The sequence below is a fragment of the Panthera tigris genome, chromosome B2, assembly GCF_018350195.1.
Source record: "Panthera tigris isolate Pti1 chromosome B2, P.tigris_Pti1_mat1.1, whole genome shotgun sequence".
In the NCBI taxonomy this organism is placed as follows: domain Eukaryota; kingdom Metazoa; phylum Chordata; class Mammalia; order Carnivora; family Felidae; genus Panthera; species Panthera tigris.
In genome coordinates, this window is record NC_056664.1 from 30,475,742 (window position 1) to 30,498,464 (window position 22,723).

The window sequence follows — 22,723 nt, forward strand, 5'->3', positions numbered from 1 at the left end:
TGTCCCCAGACATCAATCCCACTACCTCCATTTCAGTACTCCCCCTGGGTCTTCTGCCACCTAAACCCCCAGCTGGACGGCGTCAGGAAGGACACTGAGTGGCGGTATGTCTCACTTTGTAGTGATATATTTAGGATTTGGTGTGACACAGTTATTTATTGCTGAGTGTGCAAACCCCTAACCCCAGAGTGGAGACTGCAAGCTCCAATGCTTCCCCATACTGCCTGTCTCAGCTGCCAGTCCCTCTGAACTGGCCCTCCTTCCAATACTGCCTGCACCATTCCCACTTCCCCTGGCTCCTGGGAACACCCAGACCCTCCCTGCAGGCTCCCTGTCACCTGGGGTCCCTATCCACACCCCCAATCCACCCACAGAACAGTCCCATTCTCCTCTAGATGGCTCAGATCCCAAGATCTAAGGGGATCCCTTGGGGCTCCAACCACCCTCTAACCCTAGTCAGAAGTCTGTCTGTCCTGCCTCTGGTCTCCTCCAGCCCTGGGTAGTTTTGAAAGGTAAAGAGGACCCTTTAGTCTTTATTTGTTACCACCACACTTTTTTTTTCTTTTAAAAAGTAGAGGTGGAAAGAAAAAAAACGAAAGTGGGGGAAACGTAAAAGCAAAAAGTAACAACAGCTGGTGAATTCAAGGGCAATATCCCCATTGTCCATAAACAGATACCCTAAACGGCTCTATTCTCCCCTGTGTATGAAGGGGGGGGGCCCTGTGCCCTCATACCCTGGGGTTTATTCCCCATCCCTGAGGTCCCTGTGCTTACAATCTGGGTCATGGCCCCCACTCTTCTCCTAAAGGCCACACTATCTTCACCCTTGCTCCCACCCCATTCAGGGTGGGGGCACTACGGTCACCCCCTATCCCGCAGTCACAGCCCCTTTCCTGGATCTCCCCTCCACTCCTCACCCTCCCTCTCCAACTTCTCGCCCTCCAAGTCAGTGGCCTCCTCATCCCCACTGGGCTCCTGGAGGCTGACAACCAGCACTAGGGCCTGTAGGATACCAAAGAGGCAGGCAAAGTGCAGGGGGTGAGCAGTAAGTAGGCTCAACACAGCATGGAGCCCATGCAGGGCAGCCAGGAAGCACAGCAGCCCATGCAGCCAGAGGCCCAGGGCTCCACGCAGGCCCAACGCGTCCAAAGCTGCCCTCAGAGGCCTTGAGCACAGCCCCAGCAGTGCTGAGGCCAGCAGCTCCAGCAGGTGCAGAGTCAAGTTGGTTGAGATCTGCAGACACTCCTCTGGGCCCCCCAGGTACTGCAAGGGAGCCCCTGCTCCCCCATCTGGATCCCCCCGTAGCCAGCCCAGCAGTTTCTGATGCCGCCCTGGCTTCTCCACTGGGACTTCAGGCCCGGTGGGGCTCAGTCCCCCTTCAGGGGACACTCCAGATCTCCTGGTGCCACTTGAGTCCACAGGATCCCGTCCAAGTTTGGGAATGGTCCCTCCAGTCTCCAGTCTCCCAGACTCTTGAGTGTTAGAGATAGTCTTGTCCCACTTGAGGGAATCCATTCTTTTGCTCCCCAGTTGCTCATCTTGGGACTCCCTGCTTGGCTGTGGAGGAGCCCCACAGCTCCTCCGTACCCCTGGGTCTTTGGCCTTGGGAGGCCCCACATCTCCCATGGTTTCTGGGGCACTATCCCAGTCACTCCCTGAATTCTCAGAGGAGCTGTCCACTGGTCTGGGTTCTGGGGCAGGCAGGTCAGGTTTCATTGGTTTCCGGCGGCCCCAGGGGCGAGGTAGCCAGCCACCAAGTCGTCGCAGGAACATGGCTGGGATGTGTAATGAGCCCCCAAATTCTGCGGCTGCTTCCTAGCACTGCTTAGATTCTCAGGTTTAGGGGCTGTCTCCTCAAAAGCCAGGATCTGTTCAAGCTCAGAAGAACTGTTATCTTTTTGGTGATTCCTACTCTGAAATCAGAAGTGGCTCCACACTTTCCTGAACGGTCGTGCAGCTTCAAGTGTGACAAGCAGCTTGTTTCCTTTTCAGTTCTGAGGTAAAGAAGGGAGGCACATCCAAATTCATTCACCACCACCACCACCACCACCCCCCCCCCCACCCCACCACACAAGATTCAGAACAAGAATCTCAGGATCTGACAAGGCCTGGGTCACCCCCACGGTGACCTCCCTGCGTTTCCGGGTTTCCTTTCCTGCAGGCAGCACCCCAAGTTTCACTCACCAAGGCCACGCCCCAAGGTGCCCCAGAAACTGGGGAGGCGGTGCTCCATCCAAGAAGGAAGGAAGGTGGCCCTGGGTTCTCAGTTGCTCCCAATCTGGAGAGTCCTGAACTGCTGACCTAAGGGAGCTCAAGAATAGGCAGTCTCCTATTGGGGGGTTAGGAGAGAGGTGTTGAGCAAACTCCACTCAGCAGCGTTCTTCCTTTGATTTAGAGACCTATGAATCCTACAAAGCGGCCCGACCGGGACCCAAGCACGCAGCTGAGACGCGGCCTCCGCAAGGTCAGGCCAGAAATATCTTGGGAGATCCTCGTCTCGAGGCCAAGCGCGGGCCTGCCTGGGGATCTAGGCGTCCGGGAGCTGTGCGCTGCGACCCCTCCCGGGCCCGGCGTCGGGGCCGCGGCCTCACCAAGCCTTCTGGAGCCGCAGAGCCCGGAAGCAGCTGCACCGGGGCTGGAGGGACAGACGGGGGCGGAGCCCGAAGCTCGCGGGGCGGACCCTGCGGATCCACCGCCCCCCGCGCCCCCGCGCCTTTAGTACGCGCCACTCCGCAGGGCGCGAGTGGAGATCAGGCAGGGCCAGGGCCTGAGTGTAAACCTAGCCCCCCATTTTCGTCGCCCACAGGTGCTCCCCTAAACTCGCCCGCTCCCTTTAGTCCCCTGCCCTTTGGTTCTTCCCTGCAACACCCCCCACCACCACCACTCCTTCTCATGTCCAGGACTTCATGGAAGGGTTTTCCGAAAAAGAAAGGTGCTTTTCTGGGACTCGTGTAGCTCTTCCCTGCCGTTCTACGCAGATTTTACTTCCTGGATCTGACAACAGTGAGCTCTCCATGTGCCTGGCACCTGGCATGAGCAGCGGGAAGGAGGGGGAAGAGGGAGGGAAAGACAAGTGCAAACAGAATGTGCTGCTTGCCCTGTTTTCAGATAGTAAAATGAAGAACCTTGACTTAAAGGTTACATTTGGGAGGCCAGAGTTCTGGCTCTAGGTTAGCTAACATAGTAGAGGCTGTATATTCCTAGGCCCTCCCGCCCATTGGCCTCTTCCTGCAAGATCCTACCTATTCTCATGACCTCTGTCGGCCTTCCCAGGTTTCCCCTAACACCATGCATTTTATATTGATCACATAGCCACCTCCTCCTCTATGAGCAGGTTGGGAATTTTTTTTATTACTCTTCTTAGCACGTAGTATACGAACTTGTTTAAAATCAGTGATTGAATAAAAACAATGATTGAATTGGCTAGAGTAGTCAGGAGATCCTTCCTGGGGTAGGTGAGACTTGCATAGAACTTGGGCCATTCCTGGTTCAGGGGACTCAAAGAATAGGTGGGGCATTCCAGGCAGGAGCTAGGACGTAGAAATGAACCAGACTGGCAAGGAGGTGACCCTATTTACGCCACCTGGCTGAGGTGGGACTTGCGTGTGGCCCCTAGACTTGTTTGGTTTTCCCACAATAGCTTCCAGAAAAGTGAATAAAACACAAAAGAGGGAGAAGATTGATTTATTTTTCAATGCTCAGCCCCTCTCTCCCAAAGGCAGAGCCCACTAAACAAAACCTGAGGATCTAGAAACTGGGCAGACCCCAGGAAGTAAAAGCCAAAGTACGTATGTCCAAGTTCAGACTTAGCAATAGACCATGATCAGACCTTACCAAGGTCACAACTCAAGGTTCATGTATGTCCTTAGGTCCCGCTCCCAGGCCCTGTCCTTCTCCTCCTGCTTTCTTTCCTCCCTGCGGCTCAGTGTGGTCACCCGAGGGGTTCTCTCCCTCCCAGCCACAGCCCGAGTATCCCGAGCCAGGAAGTGTGTGACTCGGGGTTGGGGCACTGATCTGTAGCCTAGTCCTTCTTGGTCCCTCTTGAGGACAGTGGGGATGGGGTTGGTGCGGCCCTCACCCCGGGGTCCCAGCCCCATTCCAGGCTCCCAGCCTCCCCTCAGCAGCAGCTTGAAGCCTGGGCTGGAGGTGGGCACCCCAAGGGTCAGGTTGGGGGACCTGATATCGCGGGACAGTGACAGCAGGTGAGCAGTGGATGTACAATGGTTAGAGTCTTGGAAGTGGGCATCGCAGGTCTCACAGTACCGGGGGCAGGGTGATTGTGACCTGGAGAGAAAAAAGAGAAAGAGTTGAGGGCAGGGGAAGGGTTGAGGCCTCAGAGGGGGGTGGCAAGGTGGGAAGTCCTTCTAGTCTTTCTGTTAAAAAACAAACTGCCTTCCAATCCACTTAGCAATGAGGGACCCAGAGGGGAACAGCTAGGAGAAGAAATAGCAACCAGGCTTCACAAGCTCTTGGCAAAGCATAATTATTTTTAAGGCACTTATTACACGGGAAGCATCGTTCTAGTACTTTACATACATTGGCCCATTAAATCCTAACAACGCTACAACAAAAGTGATCTTATTACCCCCATTTCTCAGATAAAGAAAATGAGGGACATAAAAGTTAGATTAATTGCCCAAGTAAGTAGTCAGAATTTGGACCCAGGGAGCTCATGTTCATTACTACTCTACTACACTGCCTTATCAGCCTACACTGGGGGACTGGGGAGAGAACCCTTCAGCTCTGTTCTGGACCCTCTGGTATAGAGGGGCTAGGAAAGACAGAACACACTGAAAGAGGCATGGGCTAAGGCTTCCCCTCACCGGTTCTCTTGACTCCTTGTCTCTCCATGGCTCTCTCTGACCATGCGGGCCACCTCAGGGAAGCCTGCTTCTTCAGCCAGCTGAGCAGCATCCTTGCCACCCAGCTCACAGACCCCTACCCAGGCAGCTCCACGGCCCAGGAGATAGCGCACAGCAGCTCCCTGGCCTGCTCGAGCAGCACACATCAAGGGGGTCCACCAGAAGGCATCCCGAGCATTGATGTTGCCCCCAGCTCCCCCTGCCTCACGGGGATCCAACAGCCTTCTTAGTTCTGCCAGGTCACCCTCTTGGGCTGCCCTCAGTATCCACTGGGTCATTTTGTCCTCCGCCTCAAGGGATCTCCTTTGTCCATGTCCTCCTGAGGTTCCTGCAGCAGCTTCCCTCATTATTCTTCTCTTCTTCCTCTTTCTCTTACTGGCAGGTTCAGGCTGAGATCTCTGGGATTCAGGGGCGCTGCTTTCGTCGCCAATCAGGGCCTCATAGAACGCCCGGGCTGCAGCCCCATCCAGGGTGGGCTCCAGCTCTTCAGGCTGTGACTGCTGCTGCCCATCTTTCCAGAGGTCACTGGCACTGGTGGCCGGGGTGAAGGTGATGAGGGAGGGCCTGGACATGGCTCTTGGGTAAACTGGGAGGATGAGACTAGACAAAGGGAGGCTGAGACAAGCAAGCCAATCGCTTCGTGGCTCTGCATTGACCAGAGCCACCTCCGGAGACCTGCTGGGATGAGGAAAAATACTCTTAAAGTCAAAAAACCCTCTCACTCCCTAAGTAAGCCCACAACCTAGGACCCTGCAGGGCCTAAGGAGCATAGGTCATGTGGAAAAACAGAACCCTACAATAACAGCCCATGCCCCTTACTAAAGGTTAATTTAACAAAGACTCAGTGAGAGTTGCCACCAACCCCATCCTCAACAACAATAAATAAAAACAGCTTCTATCTAAAACTATTTGACCACCAGTTAAGACATACCATTAAGGAAACAATCAGCCTGGCCCTTTAAATCTTCCTTGATCCTATGGTCGGGGTATTCTTCCCAAACAAGAACAGACTTTAACACTTCTACAGGAAGCAAGGAGCTGATTTAAGGGAGAAGCTCCAGTCTTGGTAGTCTCCGTACAGCAAATAGCACTACTTTAAGCAAAGGAGCTGACGATCAAATAGCCACACGACCCCTAACACGCATGCGGGACTGGAAAATAAAAAAACAAAACAACACAAAACATTACTTGAGGACGCAGGCCTGTGCTAAGCGCCAGGTTCAGCTTCCCCACCCTGGGACCTTTTCTAGAGCAACCGCTCAAAATGCCACGTGCTTAAGTAACGCGAGGACAGAGTCTGTCGGTTGGGGTCCTACTTTTACATAACGCCCCCACAATGCCTCTCGCCTCCCTGAATGTGGCCCCCTCTCCGAGCTCATTTTTTGGAACTGGGAAACCACTCTGAGTTAAGAAAGGCTCTGAGTTGGCGGAAGGAAACCTGTGGAATGCACAGAAGCTGTGAAATGAAATGACATCACCCTGCCCCTCACCATTATTCCGACCAGGGCTCGAAGGTCATACTTAGTGCCCGCAGCATAAGGCCCCCTTCAAGCCCTAAGAGGAAATGGAGAAGTGCAAGGGGACAAGCAACAGAATGGCTGGCGCCACCTCAGGTTAGAGCACGGGGCCGTCCCGGTTCTCACATCGCTCACCTCAGCAGAGCCCACCCTACCGACGTCCCTCAGCAGGGAGCCCGGCCTCACCTCCCGCCCGAGGAGACCAGACCCCGGAGTGAAACACAGCGTCCCCCCCCCGCCACCGCGAAGCCTCCAGTGGCTGGCCTGACTCGGGCGAGGAGCTCGATAGGCAATAAGGACCGGCCGGTTAGCCGGGGATGAGGTCAGTCCCCTGAGTAGGAGAGGAGCGCCTGGGACACAACCTCGCTGCGTGAGGGGAGCTGCAGGAAACCAACCAGCCAGCCAGCCTCGTTCACTTCCCCGCCCCCTCACGGCCCCTCAGTCGCGGGATCCTACGACTATATTTCCCAAGTGCCCCGGCCCAGAACGGGTACTGGACTTCCGCTTCCGGTGGCACCCCGCTGCGCTCGCCCCCGAGCGTCTGGCTCAGGGGCCTCGCGACACAAGGGTCGTGCGTGGGTCATTCTGGGATTCGTAGTTCACCTCTCCCTCGCTTCGCCAGTTTCTTTTTACCGGGGACTCCATCTCCCGGCGTTCGCTGCGGCGCCCGACCCTTGGCGCTTGCGCGTTGCCCTCTCCCCACCCTCCCCGATTTCCACTCCCCCTACCCCACTTCGCCTGCCGCGGTTGGGTCCGCGGCCTGCGTTGTAGCCGTCGCGGTTTCTTGGAAGCGGCAACTCCCCTCCCCCACCCTGGTCCCGGTCCCCGTCCAGCCGGTGAGTCTGAGGTAGTCGCCGCGCCTAGCCCCCTGCCCTTAGGCGCGGCACATGGGGTCTCCGCGCCTTGATGTGGGGGTGGGGAAGGAAGTGACCCGGTCCGGAACCGGGGGAGAGAGGGATGGCCTGAGGGGCGGAGGTGGCATGTGGGGACTCCTGTGAAAGGGACTTCACGGCCACCCCCAGGCCATGAGAGAAAAAGACTCCCAGCTCTTGCACGGAAAGGATAAACTTCGGGACCCTTGGGAAAGGCGCCAGGGACATGCAGAGACCGTCGGGGTAGGGAGCTCGAGCCTGGGGCTCTGCTGGAGTTGACAGGAAGGGAGAGTGGGCTGGTCTTCTGGAGCGATAGGGATGTGGGTAGGACTGGTGGGTCAAGACTTGTCGGTTTCTTGAAAGCGGTGAGACTCCAAAGAATCTCTGATCTCAGAGAAAAGGGGCTGAGATGTGAATAAGAGGGGCCGGAGAGAGGTGCTCTAGAGTCTGGGATCCTTTAAGAAAAGGTTGCCCCAAATTCTTCCATGGTTAGAGATCTAAGTGTGGGAGGAGGGAGGATACCAGAGGCAGGGTGGGAGAGCTTGGACTTAACTTACACTCTCTTTTTTCCCAGCTGACGTGAAGATGAGCAGCTCAGAGGAGGTGTCCTGGATTTCCTGGTTCTGTGGGCTCCGTGGCAATGAATTCTTCTGTGAAGTGAGTTCTCAGTCTCCCAGCCGTCTCTACACAAAGTTTGGCATTATATTTTCCCACATATTTAGCTTCCACACGCTTCTCTTACAGGCTTCCATAGAAACTTTTCCTGTCAAGGAAGAGTCCCGTCAGTAACTCCCCTCACTAATTTGTGAAGTGGCAAGACTTCCCAGGTCCCAAACCTGTTACCCTCTGTAACATGGGACAAGTCAACCCTTTTATTGTTATTAAAGTTATTATTAGACTGGTACTGGGAGTGCTTCCCTTTGGGGTCTATTAGAATTAAAATGTCACATGTGAAAATGCTTTGTAATGTGGAAAATTGTCTACTGATAATATAAAGGGTCGTAACTATCCACAGGACTGAAGCTGTTGAGTCTCCACTTTCCTTAGAGACCTAGCTGCTCTTAAGGAGAGGACAAAACTGGTTCCTAGGGATGAGGGCAGGAGTAGGAACAGGGCTTTTGAAAGGAATGTGTCTTTAAGTAGGAGATTGTTGTAGCTGCTTATCTGTAGAAAAGAAAAGCCAAAGCTTTTATGGGAAGGCTATGTATCTGAACTGGGGAGAGAGACTCAAGTACTTCTGCTGAGTTGGGGTTGAGGAATAAGGGGAAACCAAAGCAGTTGTGTTAAGAATAAGGCACCGGTTAGAGCAACGTGCCCAAGTCAAAGCTGAAGATTCTGCTGTGGGTTTCATCTTGACTTCTACATCCTGACAGGTGGATGAAGACTACATCCAGGACAAATTCAACCTCACTGGACTCAATGAGCAGGTGCCTCACTATCGACAAGCTCTAGATATGATCTTGGACCTGGAGCCTGGTGAGGCACCCTCAGTGTTGTTTAGTGTGTATATGTTCGTGGTTTTGTTTTTTATTTTTTGTTTTTTTCGTGTTCCTGTTTATCTGCTTCTTGGATTTCCATATTTCCTTTTGGTTCTCTGTCTTTATCCAAAGTCCCCTACTTCATTTTGGTCTCCCATCTGACTCTTGCCCAGTTTTGTGACTTACACCTCCTGTTCCCACACTCTGGTCCTGTAACTTGGCTCTGTCTCCTAATGCTAGTTTCTCCTTGGGTCACCTTTCCTGCTTTTTTTTTTTTTGCCTTGCACCTTTCAGTTTCATCTTCTGCGTTGACATCTTTGCATTTATGTGTTGAGGCGGGGTTGGGAGGGAGAGAGAGCAGAGGCTGAAGAGATGTGGAAAGAAGGCAGAGCTGCCTTGGGTTGGTGGAAGGGTCAGAGGCCCAGGTTTCTGGGTCAAATGCTCAGGTGATGGGTGACTTAAAGATGGGTGCGGGGCGCACTGAGTAGCTGGCAATCCCTGGCAGTGGGTGGGGCATCTAAGAAAGCTGTAAGACAAGTGGTTGCAATTGGCCGGGGCTATGTTTCAGATGAAGAGCTGGAAGACAACCCCAACCAGAGCGACCTGATTGAGCAGGCAGCCGAGATGCTTTATGGATTGATCCACGCCCGCTATATCCTCACCAACCGTGGCATCGCCCAGATGGTGAGGCCTCTGCTCCCACTTGACTCCTCTGAGGCAATAAGGGAAACAGAGGTTCCTGCAGCACAGGAGTCAAACGTTTCAACCTTGTCAAGGAATGTAGCCGAGAAGAGGGGAAGAACCCCACAACCTGGCCCTGGGAATTAAATCCTAATTGGGGTTTGTGCTGATTGAGGTGTTTTTGGGGAGGGAGACATGACCCTGGACAGGGAGTTGTTGCAGTCTGCCTTTTCCTTAGGGAACAAACAGCAAATGGCTCTGATGGTCTGTACCCTGCCTAACTGGAGGAAAGGAAGCAGGGGAGTATGAGGGCCTCTCTGGGCCTGCTTAGAAGGGGTCTCTGGACAGAGGCAGGAGTTGGGGACAGAGTGACGTGGCTTGGGCTGAGGAGGGGATTGCCTCTTCTCTTCGAACCTACCCACCAACCCCTTTCATTTTATTCACCTCAGTTGGAAAAGTACCAGCAAGGAGACTTTGGCTACTGTCCCCGTGTGTACTGTGAGAATCAGCCAATGCTTCCCATCGGTGAGTGTTAGAGAAGGGGAAGGAGGCCACATCAAATGGCAGGTCCTCTGGGAAGGAGTTGGGGTTCAGCAAGTCGGGGCCTCTGTGTGGGAGGGAGGTTGGGCAGGGTTGGGGATGCCCGGCCTGCTGAGTCTGGCTGTCTCCCAGGCCTTTCGGACATCCCAGGTGAGGCCATGGTGAAGCTCTACTGCCCCAAGTGCATGGACGTGTACACACCCAAGTCATCGAGGCACCATCACACGGACGGCGCCTACTTCGGCACCGGTTTCCCTCACATGCTCTTCATGGTGCACCCTGAGTACCGGCCCAAACGGCCCGCCAACCAGTTTGTGCCCAGGTGGGGAGCAGGGCTAGAGTCACCACGGGTCGAAGGAAAGGTTCGGGATTCCCCAGAGAGAAGGGAGGACAGGGCATGGTCCTTTCTTGAGGTTTGCTTCTCCCACAGCGAGTGACCTTGGGGAAGGTATTTGATTGCCTGTGCCTCAGTTCCCTTATCCATGAAACGGGGGTGATGACAGTACCTGCCCGATGGAGTGTATTTAAATATACCTGACAGAGTATATTTAAATAATGAGTTGTTTTGAATAATATTTGGCACTGGAAGTACCATTTAAACGATAACTTTTTGCCATCATCTCGGGCGCTCAGCCTTTTGCCAGGAGAAAGTGTGGTTTATCTTTCTGGAACATCATGTGTACTGGGAAGAACAGTTTGGTGTTCTGTTGAAACAAGTGCACACAGAAGCAAGCAGTCACGTTCCTGTATGTGTGTGTATGTTTACGTATATCCTAGAGTAAGAGTTTTAATGGCTATTTAAGGTATATTTCCCAGTATTCTGGAGGGAAGATGTTTGGGAACCACTGTCCTTAAGCACTTAGCAGACCCATGGAGAAGTTGGGGCGGGGAGGGGGAAATGCAGGCCACTGGCAGGGCCAGAGTGGGGCTGACCCTACTGCCTCTGATCTGTGCCCTGGCCCAGGCTCTACGGTTTCAAGATCCATCCAATGGCCTACCAGCTGCAGCTCCAAGCCGCCAGCAACTTCAAGAGCCCAGTCAAGACGATTCGCTGATTCCCCACCCAACCTGTCCCTTTGCCTTTAACACCTCTATTCCTTTGCTGCCACCCTTTCAGGAACCCTCTATGGTTTTTAGTTTAAATTAAAGGAGTCATTATTGTGGTGGGAATATGAAATAAAGTGGAAGAAAAGGCCATGAGCTGGTCTGCTGGTGCTTGGGGATGGGGGATGGGAGGGTAGTGCTGTGCTTGATCCCAGGGGCCCTCATGGCCCAGCCCACCCTCAAGTTGAAAACCAGCACAGATTTGTGCCCAGTGGATTTGGGTGATGTTTTTAGCAGTAGAGCAGAACTTCTAGTAGTGGATGCGGAGATGTGCAAGGTCACATGGAAAAGACCTAGGGGAAAATCCACTTTCAAAGACTGGAGACATAATTCGTTCTTTTTTGGTCACCTATGGCTGTACATTTATACTGTAAGGAGTATAATAAACAAAATATTTCGGTTTTGATTTTACAGGGAAAGTGGTCCTGAAATAAATAGAACGGTAAGGGGTGGAAAGAGGGACAAGGTCCAGAGTTGCTGCTGGGTGGTGTCTGTGCGCCCCCTGCTGGGGGAGCTGACACGCTCATCTCAGAAGGACAGGGACCCTGGGCGCCTGGCCCAAGGTTTCCCAGCACAGTAGGGACTCGCTGTATGTGTGGGGAGGACAGCAGGTGGTACCAGAGACAGACACTGGTCCATGGACTGTTGAGGTGTGGGAATAGATCTTTTCAGGGCATGAGAGAGACAGACAACTGGATAAAGGCCCAGGTGTTGTTCTTGTGTAGGCCACTGTTCCCACGTCCAGGAACCTGACCTTGTGGGTGAGGACATGCCGTCCCTCCAGCCAAGTTAATAACTTCCTCCCCCAGCCAAGGAATATAGCTCTGCGTCTACAGCAGCTCCTGCTCAAACTATCAAAATCACCCTGCAAGGAACATGGTCACAGGAAGGTGGGATTTCAGGATACCCCTCAGGGACTGCCCTTCTCAGAATTCCATCATGAAGTTCCATGTACTTTTAGGTGTGCTGGTCATGGTGGGCTTCGCAGTGGGAAAGGGTAAGTGGGGCCCAGGGGCAAGGAGGGGGGAGTGACTGAGTCCAGGAAGGGCGGGGGGTGCTGTAGCCCTCGGTTCACAGGCTCCCTGCAAGGCAGAGAACTTGGAATGAGCCAACATTCCCATCCTTCCTGTTTTCTGCTTCCCCAGCTCCTGTTTCTGAAGTCCGGACCTGTCACCTCTGCCTCTTAGAAGACCCTTCTACAGGGTGCATTTCAGGCTCAGAGAAGTGCACCATCAGTAGCTCGTCGCCATGCATGGTGATAACCATCTATTATGGTGAGTCAAGTCCCAGGAGGGAGCTGCTGGTGGGATAGCCCGTGGCTTGGTCTCCTCTCCTCTCATAGATGAGGGCTGCTTAGGGCCTGGGGTGCAAGAAGAAGACAGGAGGATCCTGAAAAGAGGAGTCTGGGGTTCTCGGGGGTCAGCTAAGCCAATTTTTCTGGCCCATTCTGAAGGAGTCTGGACTAGAAGTCAGGTCTGGGTGAGGGATGGGGGGAGTCTACGGTGAGGATACCAGGTTTGGGGACCATGGGAGGCAGCAGGGGTATTAGCTGTTCCCTCTTCTCCAGATACCAAGATACGTTTCTTCATCCGAGGCTGTGGACAGTACAATTCTTACCGCTGCCAGGAAAAACGCAATACCTACTTCTCGGAGTACTGGTACCAGGCCCAGTGCTGCCAGTACGATTACTGCAACTCCTGGTCCAGCCCCCAGCTCCAGAGCTCCCTGCCTGATCCCCCTGCTGGGGCCTTGGCCCTACCCCTGTCGGAGTCCCAAATCCAGTGGTTCTACAAGGCTCTGAACCTCTCGCTGCCCCTACCCACCTTCCGTGCTGGGAAGGAGCTGGAAGGCCTCGACCCCCTAGCCACCCTGCCCCTGAACCTGAGCTTGTCCATCGCTGACCTGCGCCACATATACTTATCTCTCAACAGCTCAGGACTTTTGGTTCTTCCCTGGGCTGGGCCCTGATGCCTTACCCTTCTTGGATTTTACTCTTCCAGCATCTCTCTCCTAACACCCCAGCACCTAGTGCTGCCCTCCTAGAACACCCACATTCTCTGGTCTGTGATTTTTCAGGCCTCCCTTCCTCTGTGCTTCCAGCATCTGTATGGCTTTGGTCTCATTTCCTTCCCAGAAACCGCTGTGGCCCTGCACCAGTACTCTTCTTTCTCCTAGAAAATACCAAGTTCACTTTCTGCCCAGGTTGACCTAGGGAAGGCACAGTGGTTTCCTCGTGCCTTTCCCATCTTCTGAGTCCATCAGCCCCCTCATCTTTCCAATCCCCTGTCAGTCCGGCCACCTGCTATCTCCATTCAGGTCTGGTTGTAGATTGCAGCCCATGCCTATCTTAAGACCCAGACTGAAGTTGTAGCAAGAAGAATGAAGTGTAGACATCTGTGCAGATTTCCTGACTAGGCACTCTGGTGTCCCTACTTCACTGCCTCCACCTCTACTCCTGCCCTGGTTTCCTGCTTCTCTCCTTTTGCCACCGTCTCTGGCGGCCTCAGCCCCACTTCACATCACTGAGTCCTGACACCCACTTCCATAGGTTCCAGGGGAGAGGAGAGGCGAGGGTCTGCCCTGCTCTGCACTATATCTCCCGCTTACTCTCCAGAACCTCCACAATAAATGGACTGGGCTAAGTCTGTGTCACACTGTTGATGGGGTCAGGCTCAGATATGGACAAGTGTAGACCTGTTAAAGTTAATTGGGCATGGGGAGCAAACAGTTTACAGCCTGGCCCACTCCACTTGGCCTTTGTGGCTTTCTCATGGCCTGCCCCCAAAGGGCTTGTATCCATCCACCTTCTGATTAGCTAGGACTTCTCCCAGCCTTTAACTTACTCCACAGGGGCACCTGTCTGGCTCAGTCAGTAGAGCATGTGACTCAATCTTGGGGTTATAAGTTTGGACTCCACATTGGGTGTAGAGATTACTTAAAATCTTTAACAAAACAAAACCAAAAAACTTTGCCCTACAAAACCTAGAGAATTAAACCCTGGTTACATTGGCTTTTCCATCTAACAGAGGAGGAAAAACTCTCCTTTAAACCAGAAAAACTCAGGAGCAAACCAAAGAATCCAGGCCTGTATGTGAGAGTCCCCTGGTGCTGAGGAACCTGGGTTCTTGCCTGTTCTTTTAGGATCCTGGCACCCAGGACCACCTCTTTAGGGAGCTAGGTTTGGGGGTTGGGGATGTTCAGAAATTATACAGGTGAGGCTGCAGTTTAGGTCTTTGATTTTAATGTTTTATTTTTGGAAAACTACAAGCCTACAGAAAACAGTAGTGCATATTCATAACTTTTTTCATACATGCAGTTAAACACACTGTTCTGGGTGTGGTGTTATTGAGTACAGCCGGGTGCCCACCCTTCTGAATCTCACAACCCAGTGCTGGGGTTGTGAAACCTTTTTCTAAAAAGCAGTGTGCACTTTGTGGTTGGGGGGCCCAATTCCAGCTCCTCTGCCACTTGGGTAAGTTGGTTTCTGTCTCACCTTGGTCACCTGTCAAGGAGGGATAGTACCTCCTAGGATTGAGGGAATGCATGTGTGTGTGCACAGGTGAAAATTAAAGCCTCAAAAATAGACACATGGGACAAAGGTACCTACAGATTGTAGCATTTATGTATATATGTATTACTACTACTTAAAAAAAAATGTTTGTTTATACTGGCGCCTGGATGACTCAGTTGGTTAAACATCCGACTCTTGGTTTCAGCCCAGGTCATGATCTCACAGTTCGTGAGATTGAGCCCCACGTCGGCTCTGCTGACAGCATGGAGCCTGCTTGGGATTCTCTGTGTCTCTCTCTGCCCCTCCCCCACTCATTCTCTCCCCTCACCTCTCAAATCCATAAACTTAAAAAATAAAATAACACTTTTATTCATTTTGACAGAGAATCCCAAGTAGGCTCTGTGTTGGCAGCACAGAGCCCAATGGCAGGGCTCAAACTCACACCACGAGATCATGACCTAAGCCAAAACCAAGAGTCAGACGCTTAACCAACTGAGCCACCTAGGTGCCCCACTACTTTTTAAAGTAATCTCTATCCCCAATGTGGGGCTTGACTCACTACCCCGAGTTCAAGAGTCACATGCTGTACCAACTGAGCCAGCCAGACACCCCTGGCCTATTTTTAAGCCTCTGCTAAAACATACCAAAGCTTACACATACCATAATGTGGGTTTTTCTAAACTTCACACCCGGATTACCAGTCCTCAAGTCACTATAAAGGCCTATATCAGCACCCAAAGCAACCTTCGTGCACCCTCCCAGGCACTTCTAACTTGGGTAGCCACTGTCCTGAGTTGTAGCTGCTTAGAGGAATTTTGTCTGTGTGCTTGGTACAAAGGGCATCATGCAGCATATACTCTTACACAACATTTTGCACATATGTTAGCAGAGATCCCTGGCCCTTTAAATAGCCTATGCTCTGGCAGGAAACCCCAATATTAATTGGTAGGTCAGAGAGCAGTGGGGGGGGGGGGCGGTGTACAAAAATAAGTACAAACCTTCAGTGTGCCCCCCTGTCTGGGCCCACTTTCCCCCCATCATCTCTGACTTCAGTGTAGAAGTCTAGGTTTATACAGCTCTAGCAAGTCAAACTAGAGGATGGTCTCAGAGGCTGAGGAACCCAAGGCCCAAGATTCGGCAGTAACTTCCCACATGGTCCTTGAGGGAAGCTGAGCCTGGGTTCCAGCCAGGGCTCCACTAGATCTAGTGGCTCTTCCACAGGGTGCTTCCCGCCCCCCCCTCCCTGGGCCTGGTCCCAGGCCTCATAGCTCCACTCCCGCCAGCCCTCACCTCCCACGCCGTGGACCTCCCCCCACCCAGGCCCCACATAGCACTGCCAAGGGTGCCCACTGCCCTTTTGCCCTTCACCACAGAAAGGCTTCCAGTTCTTCACCTTTTGTTCCTAGAGCTGAATCCAAGACATGGAGGCCGGGCAGAAGCAGAGCTCAACAGAGCTGGGAGCCCCGAGGTGGGGCAGTCAGGTAGGACCTCAGCTTTCCTCAGCCTCCACCACTATCAGAAGAGACGAGCTCTACAGTTTGTACACCAATTTATTTGGGAGGAACACCTGGGGACTTGAGGCTAGAGAGGCCCATGGTGGGAGAAGGGGCAAAGCAAGGCCAAGAAGCAGCTGAGAGATGGGAGGAGAGAAGAGTAAAGCCACCAAACCGTGAGGACTTGAAGGGAAAACTCAGAGAATCCTGGAGAGGGGACCTGGGGGAGGGGCTGAGTGGGAAGAGGGGTGTTGGGTGTCAGCTAGGAGGCCGATAGGGCCGGTAAAAGGGACTAGAAGTTGTTCTGGCTCTGCCACCCAGATGGAAATCAGGAAGATGGATGGCAACTAGCAGGGTTTTATTCTAAAAGTCTCTGCAGAAGTTCTAAGGAATATAGAACACTCTGTTCTGAGGGTTATTGCAGAACTCCAGGAAGCAGCATCGAGAAAATATCCAGAAGCCAAACACTGGAGAAGAGCGGGTATACGAACAATCACTCATCTGCTCCTTGCGGCGGCGGTCACTCACCATGATGTCAGAACCACTGCCTGGGGAAGGATGGCAGCCACCAGTGATACAGACATCTCAGGTCCCAGGCACAATCCCAGACTCTTCCATCCCCTCCCTCCACATGGACTTACCATCACTGATCCCACACCCTTCCCTGACCCCCCCCCCCAAATGCCAAGATTCCTGGAACTGGACAGGGGCAGGGAATGCCAGGGAGTCACCAGCTATGGATCCCGTGGAAGGTTGGTGGGAAAGAGCCATTCAAAATAAAGTGATGCGGGGCACCTGGGTGGCTCGGTTGGTTAAGCATCCGACTTTGGCTCAGGCCATGGTCTCACAGTTCGTGAGTTCAAGCCCCGCATCTGGCGCTGTGCTGACAGCTCAGAGCCTGGAGCCTGCTTCAGATTCTGTATCTCCCTCTCTCTGCCCCTCTCCCACTTGTGCTCTCTCTGCCTCTCTCTCTCAAAAATAAATAAATGTTAAAAAGTTTTTAAAAATACAGTGATGGTTGGAGGGGGCTGAGTTGGGTCTTGCTGGGGGAGAACCAGCACTTCAGCTGGGACCATATAAAAAAAAGTTGGGAGATGTATTGGAGGTCAGATTGCAAAGAAAAGGTGTTTATCATCATTTTATGGAACAAAAGTAAGAGAAGATGGTATCTCTTGCTATTATATATATATTAGAGGGGGGAAAAATGTGTTCACAGGGACATTCATTCCTGCCCTGCTTGAGAGAGGAAAAAATTAGAAGCAACCTACAGATCCGTCAATAATGGGATTGTCAAACTCTGCTATGCCCGTGCCATGGAGAACCATGCAGCAGGTCAGAAGAACAGGGAAGCTGTTTACAAACTGATATGGAAACTTAAAATTCCCATGACTGTTCATTTTAAAAAACCAAGTGCAGGGTGCCAGGGTGGCTGAGTCAGTTGAGCATCTGACGCTTGATTTTGGCTCAGATCGTGATCCTGGGGTCATGGGATCGAGGCCCACGTTGGTCTCTGTGCTGAGTGTGGGGCCTACTTAGGATTCTCTCTCTCTCTCTCTCTCTCTCTCTCTCTCTCTCTCTCTTTCTCTCTCTCCACCCCCCCACTCTCTTCCTCCCTCACTCCCTCTGTCTCTACCTCTCTCTCTCAAAAATAAATAGATGATAGATAGATAGATAGATAGAGGCACCTGGGTGGCTCAGTCAGTTAAGCATCTGATTTCAGCTCCGGCCATGATCTCGTGGTTTGTGAGTTCAAGCCCTGCATTGGGCTCTGTGCTGACAGCTCAGAGCCTGGAACCTGCTTCAGATTCTCTCTCTCTCTCTGTCTCTCTCTCCGCACCCCCTCTAAATAAACATTTTTAAAAGTTTTTAATAAATAAAAAATTAATAAAAATGTATAAAAAGCAAGTGCACACCAGTGTTTACAGTGGTATGCTACTGTTTATGGAGGAAAGAAAAAGAGGTGAAACAACATTTGCATAGAGTGAGATGTACACAAAAGATCACAGAAAGGATATCAAGAATGTGGAAAGATGTGGGGCATCTGGCTCGCTCAGTCAGTAGAGCCTGTGACTCTTGATCTCAGGGTTGTAAGTTCGAGCCCCACGTTGGGTGTAGGGATTACTTAAAAATGAAAAAAAAAAATCTTTAGGAAAAAAAAGAGAATAGGAAGATTAGTTTTGTGTTGTTTGTGCATGAGAGCTGAGTGGCTTGTGCCAGGAGTGGGAGGGAGACTTCTCTTTGATGTGGTTGAGTACTCTGATACTGAACCAAAAGCATAATGAAAGGACTTGAATTTTAATTTGAAGGCAAGTTTATGCAGTGGTTGTTAAGAGCACCATCTCCGGAATCACCACAAATTGTGGTTCAGCTTCTAGGAGAGTTGGGCAAGATTTTGACCTTTCTGGGCATCTGTTTCCTCATCGGTAAAATGGGGATAACAATAATAAAAAACCTGTCTGAGAGGGTGGTAAGTGCTTAGAACAGTGCTGGCACATAATGTGTTCTGTGTTTGTTAAAAAGAGCGGAGGAGGGGCCCCCAGCTGCTCAGTCAGTAGAGCATAGGACTCCTTGATCTAGGAGTTGTGAGTTCAAGCCCCATGTTGGGCATTGAGCCCACTAAAAAAAGCAGGGGTGGAGGGCGGGGAGTGAGGGATCGTGTGGAAGAGCAGGCATGAGAAACAGGGACTGCAGTTTCAGGAAGTTGAAACTGAGGTGGAGCCGTCCAGAGGGCAATTTCACATGACAATTTGGCCTAACATTCAAATTCATAAGGAAGCAGAGCAAATCCTCTGGGGAGAGTGAAGTGGGAAGACAGCTAATGCCTAAATTTTGGTGAACATGAACCATTAGGGGTCTCCCTGAACAGACAGAGAGAAGGCAGCCTGAGGAGAAGCCAGGGGATCTAGTGATCACAAGCCTCCCCCACAAGGCCGGGTGCTGTAAGAAACGCATACGCCATGGGGCGCCTGGGTGGCTCAGTCGGTTGGGCGTCCGACTTCAGCTCAGGTCATGATCTCACGGTCCATGAGTTCGAGCCCCGCGTCGGGCTCTGTGTGGACAGCTCAGAGCCTGGAACCTGCTTCGGATTCTGTGTCTCCCTCTCTCTCTGCCCCTCTCCTGCTCTGCTCTGTCTCTCTCTCTGTCTCAAAAATAAATAAAAACATTAAAAAAAGAAACGTGGACACCAGCCAGCCCCATGAGGGAACAGGAGGGGTGGAAGTGGAGACAGAGAATGGCTCTGAAGGTGAGGAAGGAGAGAGCATGATGGAGCACTATCTAGGTAGGGGTTGTAGGAACCAGACTGTGGAGTACAGCTGAGAGGTGCAGCTCAGGAATGGGCCGGGCCAAGGACAAGCAGCTCACTGTTCTTTATGAGCAGAGTCATGCAGCTGCTGCCAGGGGGGGCAAGGCAGATGTCAGATCCCAGAAGGCATCCCAACTCCTTGGTCTCCAAGAGGCATCGATAGCAGCGCAGATATTTGGAGAACTGAGCTGGATGAGGGGGTTCCGGATTGACAGGATCAAAATTACCTAGAACACAGAGCAACACTGACTCCAACCCCACCTAATTTCCAGGCTGGTCAAGCCCATTCTTCCCTCCCCAGCTTCCCGTCTCAGAAAACCATGAAATCACCAGTTCTTTAAAACCATCTGGCTTAATCCTCTATCAGAGGTTTTCGTCAATGTTAAAACCTCCATTCTCTGCTCTTATACCTCCTGAAATAAGGAACTCATTAAGGAATTCATTTACTCATTCAACATGTATTTTGAGGTACTACCATGTGCCCAGCACTCGGCAAGCTCCTACGTTCAAAGACTAAGCAGAGGCAATTAATTCCAGCTCTGGGCAGTTCTGTGAGGACAGTTCTTCTTCTGGGACTTGGTTTCACAGTCCCCCCACCCCTATGGACCCCCTTTTGAATATACTTTCTTAATCTGTAATGTTCAGTGAAAACAAGAATGCATCACCACAGGACAAGAGGAATCTATGCTTTGTGTGGACAGGAGACTTCGAGTGGCCCCCCATCACATTATCTGTTTGGTGGTCTAATCACTGCAAAGACCCATATTAAACTTTGTCCACCAAAGCCTTCCCCACCTACATGTATATATGCTCCCTCTTCCTCTTGTTCCAGGCCCAGATCACATGTCAGTGAGTCCCCAGACCCAGCAGAACACTTAGTGTGAGGCAGATACTGAACACTTTGAATCCTGTTTCTATATAGACAGTGTTTTGCAGCCATGTTGAGGAGGTTATCAGGCTAGATTCAGCCTTGTTCTACTGGGTGGATCCCGGTTCTGTTATCTAGCATGTTCACGGAATCCTCCCTATTCTGTACTGCCCCAAATTTAAATAGAGTCCTTTCAATATCTCCATTTAGGTCACTGCTGTTGAGACAGCCCTGGGGTAATAACTAGAGATCTCCCTCAGAGTGAACAGCAGTCCATTACCAGTCCCTAGGCATTATCTCACCAAGTCCATCCATCCCATCTTTCTCTCTGCTTGGTTTTACCTGAGCATCCTGGGAAGATGTGCCCAAACAGACACCTGGTATCTGTGGGTCTCTCTATCCAGCAGACCAGGAGACCCTTCTGACCCCTTAGAGCCACTTACCAAACACCAAGCTCCTCATGACCAGCACTATTAAAAGGACCATGTACAGGGCTTGGGAGGTGCTATGAAGGCCAATGGGCTCCATACTCCGGCTACCTGCAGGGCCTGCTGCCTACTACCCTCCAGTTGGGGCTTATATTGGTGAAAGAGAAGTTGGCCAAGAGGAAAGAGAGAGGCAACACCCATTTGGGGTGGAAATCAGTGCCAGAACAGCCAGAGAAACAGAGTGTCCTCACCCACGGCCACTCTAAGACCTAACATCCTGGCTTGGGGACAGGACCCAGACAAAAGGGGAATGAGAGGGAAACTTTTTTTTCATATTTATTCTACAGAAGTTTACTGAATCACTGTATCAGGTGTTGGGGATACAACATTACACAAAATCCCTGCCCCACAGAGCTGTCTAGTGGGGGAGACAACAAACAATGATGGGGGGAGGGAGGGGGAAGGATGAGTACTTCCCGGGAGCACCTGGGCAGTCCTGAGCACTGACCAAAGGAGCAACAAGATCAGAGTTCTGTTTGTAATAGATTGCCGAGGCCGGGAAACCAGTTAGGAAGCTATTCCTGAGTCCAGTCACAAGATGGCGGCCTGGTCTGGCAGAAGAGAGGCAAGGAAAAGACGAATGAATCTGACATTTATTTAGAAGGAAGACTGGACAGATTTGCAGTTAGACTGAATATGGAAAGAGGAAAAGTGGGGGATAGGCTTGCCCAAGGAGGTGATTGGTGGTACCATTTTTCAAGATGGGAACAACGTGGAACTGTCAGAAATCTAGAAGCGAGGACACCTGAGTCCCGACTGACCTATTCAGCCCAGTGGCCCCTGTGGGTTCGAGGTAACTAGCCAGCACCTTTCCTTACGCCCCCTTTTACCCCACCCCGCCTAAGCTCCGCTGCAGGTCAGTGACTCTGATCTCCGGCGCCCACAACGCTCTGGCGCCGGGCTCTCACTCTCCGAGCCTGACTGCACTTCAGGGCTCCTAGGAGGAAGCGGGGGCGGCCCTCTGGCCACGCGCAGTTCTCTGCCCCGGGTGTGTGGGGGGGTGCTGGCTGGCAATGAAACCTGGGAAAACATGCCTGGCGTCAGACCTAGCCTTCCGCCCCTAACAGACGCCCAGAGCACCACGCGGCTTCCCCGGAAGGAGGTGCTGTGGCACCACCAACCCACTGGGCCGGAGGCTACGCGGCAACCAAAGAGCGGAGGTGGGCGTCCCAGGAGCCCCGCCCACGTCCTTTGCTGGGGGCCGCCTTTACTTGGGGGTTCGCCCGCTGAGCTCCTTCAAGCGACCAGCTCAGCACGCACCTCTCCAGGTCAGGGTCTCTGAGAGACTCAGGGTTTTCACTTTAAGGGTCGGGGGTGCTGTAGGAAGAGCTCGGCGTACAGGAGCGAACCACCTGCTCCAGTTTCTGGTCTGGAGGTTTGGGGTGCGGCCCTGAGGGAGGGCTCCCTGCTTACAGTCCCAGACCATCCGAGAATCATTTGGCCTCGGGGCGCTGATGGGGAAGATGGGAAGAAATGGACTCAGATTTGAGCCAAGAAAGACGGACAGGAAAGAAGGAATACGAAAGGAAAACGCACGCCACTGCGCGCCCAAGAGCCTTGGGATAAATGAAACCAGACAATTGTATTATTGAAAAGTCGGAGTAATGAAGATTTGGGGGGGAGCGCCTGGCACCTGCATAAATGTCTGCTGAATGAGCGACAGAGTGGTAGACAAAGAGAATCAGCGGAGGCTCCTCTTGAAGCGAACGGGGCAGAAAGGAGTTAGAAGGGAATTTCACAGCGTCCTCTGAACCCGGCCTCCGAATAGCCAGAGGGAAGATAGGGGCGGTATTTCGAGGCTGGGTTCGGTGCGAGCTGGGAGAGTGGTTCCACGGAAGGGGCGTGGCCTCAGGGCCATTAATCCAGTCCCAGTTTCATTTTGCTACTCCTCAGTCTAAACGGCTGGGCGCGGCCAGTGCGCCTGCCGAGCCTGGTGAGTTCGTTGCCACGGTGATGGGCTTGGTGGAGGCTTTCCAGGGGTGAAGAGGCGGGGCGCTGCTGTAGT

General features: G+C 52.4%; 5 protein-coding genes across 13 annotated transcripts; 2 read left to right on the forward strand and 3 right to left on the reverse strand.

The window, feature by feature from the left end:
- Window positions 1-73: 73 nt before the first annotated feature.
- On the reverse strand, window positions 74-3,587 carry CB2H6orf47 (chromosome B2 C6orf47 homolog). Its single transcript, XM_007098795.2, has 2 exons — window positions 2,185-3,587; window positions 74-1,994 (listed from the first exon to the last, which is right to left on the reverse strand). The coding sequence occupies exon 2, from the start codon at window positions 1,771-1,773 to the stop codon at window positions 880-882; it is 894 nt and encodes a 297-aa protein (XP_007098857.1). The 5' UTR covers window positions 1,774-1,994; window positions 2,185-3,587; the 3' UTR covers window positions 74-879.
- An 81-nt stretch (window positions 3,588-3,668) lies between these two features.
- GPANK1 (G-patch domain and ankyrin repeats 1) lies at window positions 3,669-6,854 on the reverse strand. 8 transcript variants are annotated; one of them, XM_042985990.1, is made up of 5 exons: window positions 6,742-6,854; window positions 6,353-6,416; window positions 5,794-6,013; window positions 4,824-5,540; window positions 3,669-4,284 (listed from the first exon to the last, which is right to left on the reverse strand). In XM_042985990.1, the coding sequence occupies exons 4-5, from the start codon at window positions 5,432-5,434 to the stop codon at window positions 3,840-3,842; spliced, it is 1,056 nt and encodes a 351-aa protein (XP_042841924.1). In that variant the 5' UTR covers window positions 5,435-5,540; window positions 5,794-6,013; window positions 6,353-6,416; window positions 6,742-6,854; the 3' UTR covers window positions 3,669-3,839. The 8 variants fall into 8 exon arrangements, with proteins under 8 accessions (XP_042841924.1, XP_015400542.1, XP_007098851.1 ...); XM_015545056.2 differs by lacking the exon at window positions 6,353-6,416 and having other exon boundaries at window positions 6,775-6,853; XM_007098789.3 differs by lacking the exon at window positions 6,353-6,416 and having other exon boundaries at window positions 6,742-6,832.
- CSNK2B (casein kinase 2 beta) lies at window positions 6,387-11,147 on the forward strand. 2 transcript variants are annotated; one of them, XM_042985995.1, is made up of 7 exons: window positions 6,387-6,475; window positions 7,826-7,908; window positions 8,625-8,727; window positions 9,298-9,413; window positions 9,860-9,935; window positions 10,083-10,272; window positions 10,915-11,147. In XM_042985995.1, the coding sequence occupies exons 1-7, from the start codon at window positions 6,427-6,429 to the stop codon at window positions 11,003-11,005; spliced, it is 708 nt and encodes a 235-aa protein (XP_042841929.1). In that variant the 5' UTR covers window positions 6,387-6,426; the 3' UTR covers window positions 11,006-11,147. The 2 variants fall into 2 exon arrangements, with proteins under 2 accessions (XP_042841929.1, XP_007098848.1); XM_007098786.3 differs by lacking the exon at window positions 6,387-6,475 and adding an exon at window positions 6,987-7,215.
- A 96-nt stretch (window positions 11,148-11,243) lies between these two features.
- Window positions 11,244-14,604, forward strand: LY6G5B (lymphocyte antigen 6 family member G5B). The gene is made up of 3 exons (XM_007098788.3): window positions 11,244-12,051; window positions 12,200-12,328; window positions 12,622-14,604. The coding sequence occupies exons 1-3, from the start codon at window positions 11,931-11,933 to the stop codon at window positions 13,020-13,022; spliced, it is 651 nt and encodes a 216-aa protein (XP_007098850.1). The 5' UTR covers window positions 11,244-11,930; the 3' UTR covers window positions 13,023-14,604.
- A 1,838-nt stretch (window positions 14,605-16,442) lies between these two features.
- Window positions 16,443-22,592, reverse strand: LY6G5C (lymphocyte antigen 6 family member G5C; the record flags this gene model as incomplete). The annotated part of the gene is made up of 3 exons (XM_042987587.1): window positions 16,443-16,606; window positions 19,422-19,589; window positions 22,352-22,592. Coding segments are annotated over 3 exons (573 nt in total), but the record flags the coding sequence as incomplete, so codon positions are not given.
- Window positions 22,593-22,723: the final 131 nt, after the last annotated feature.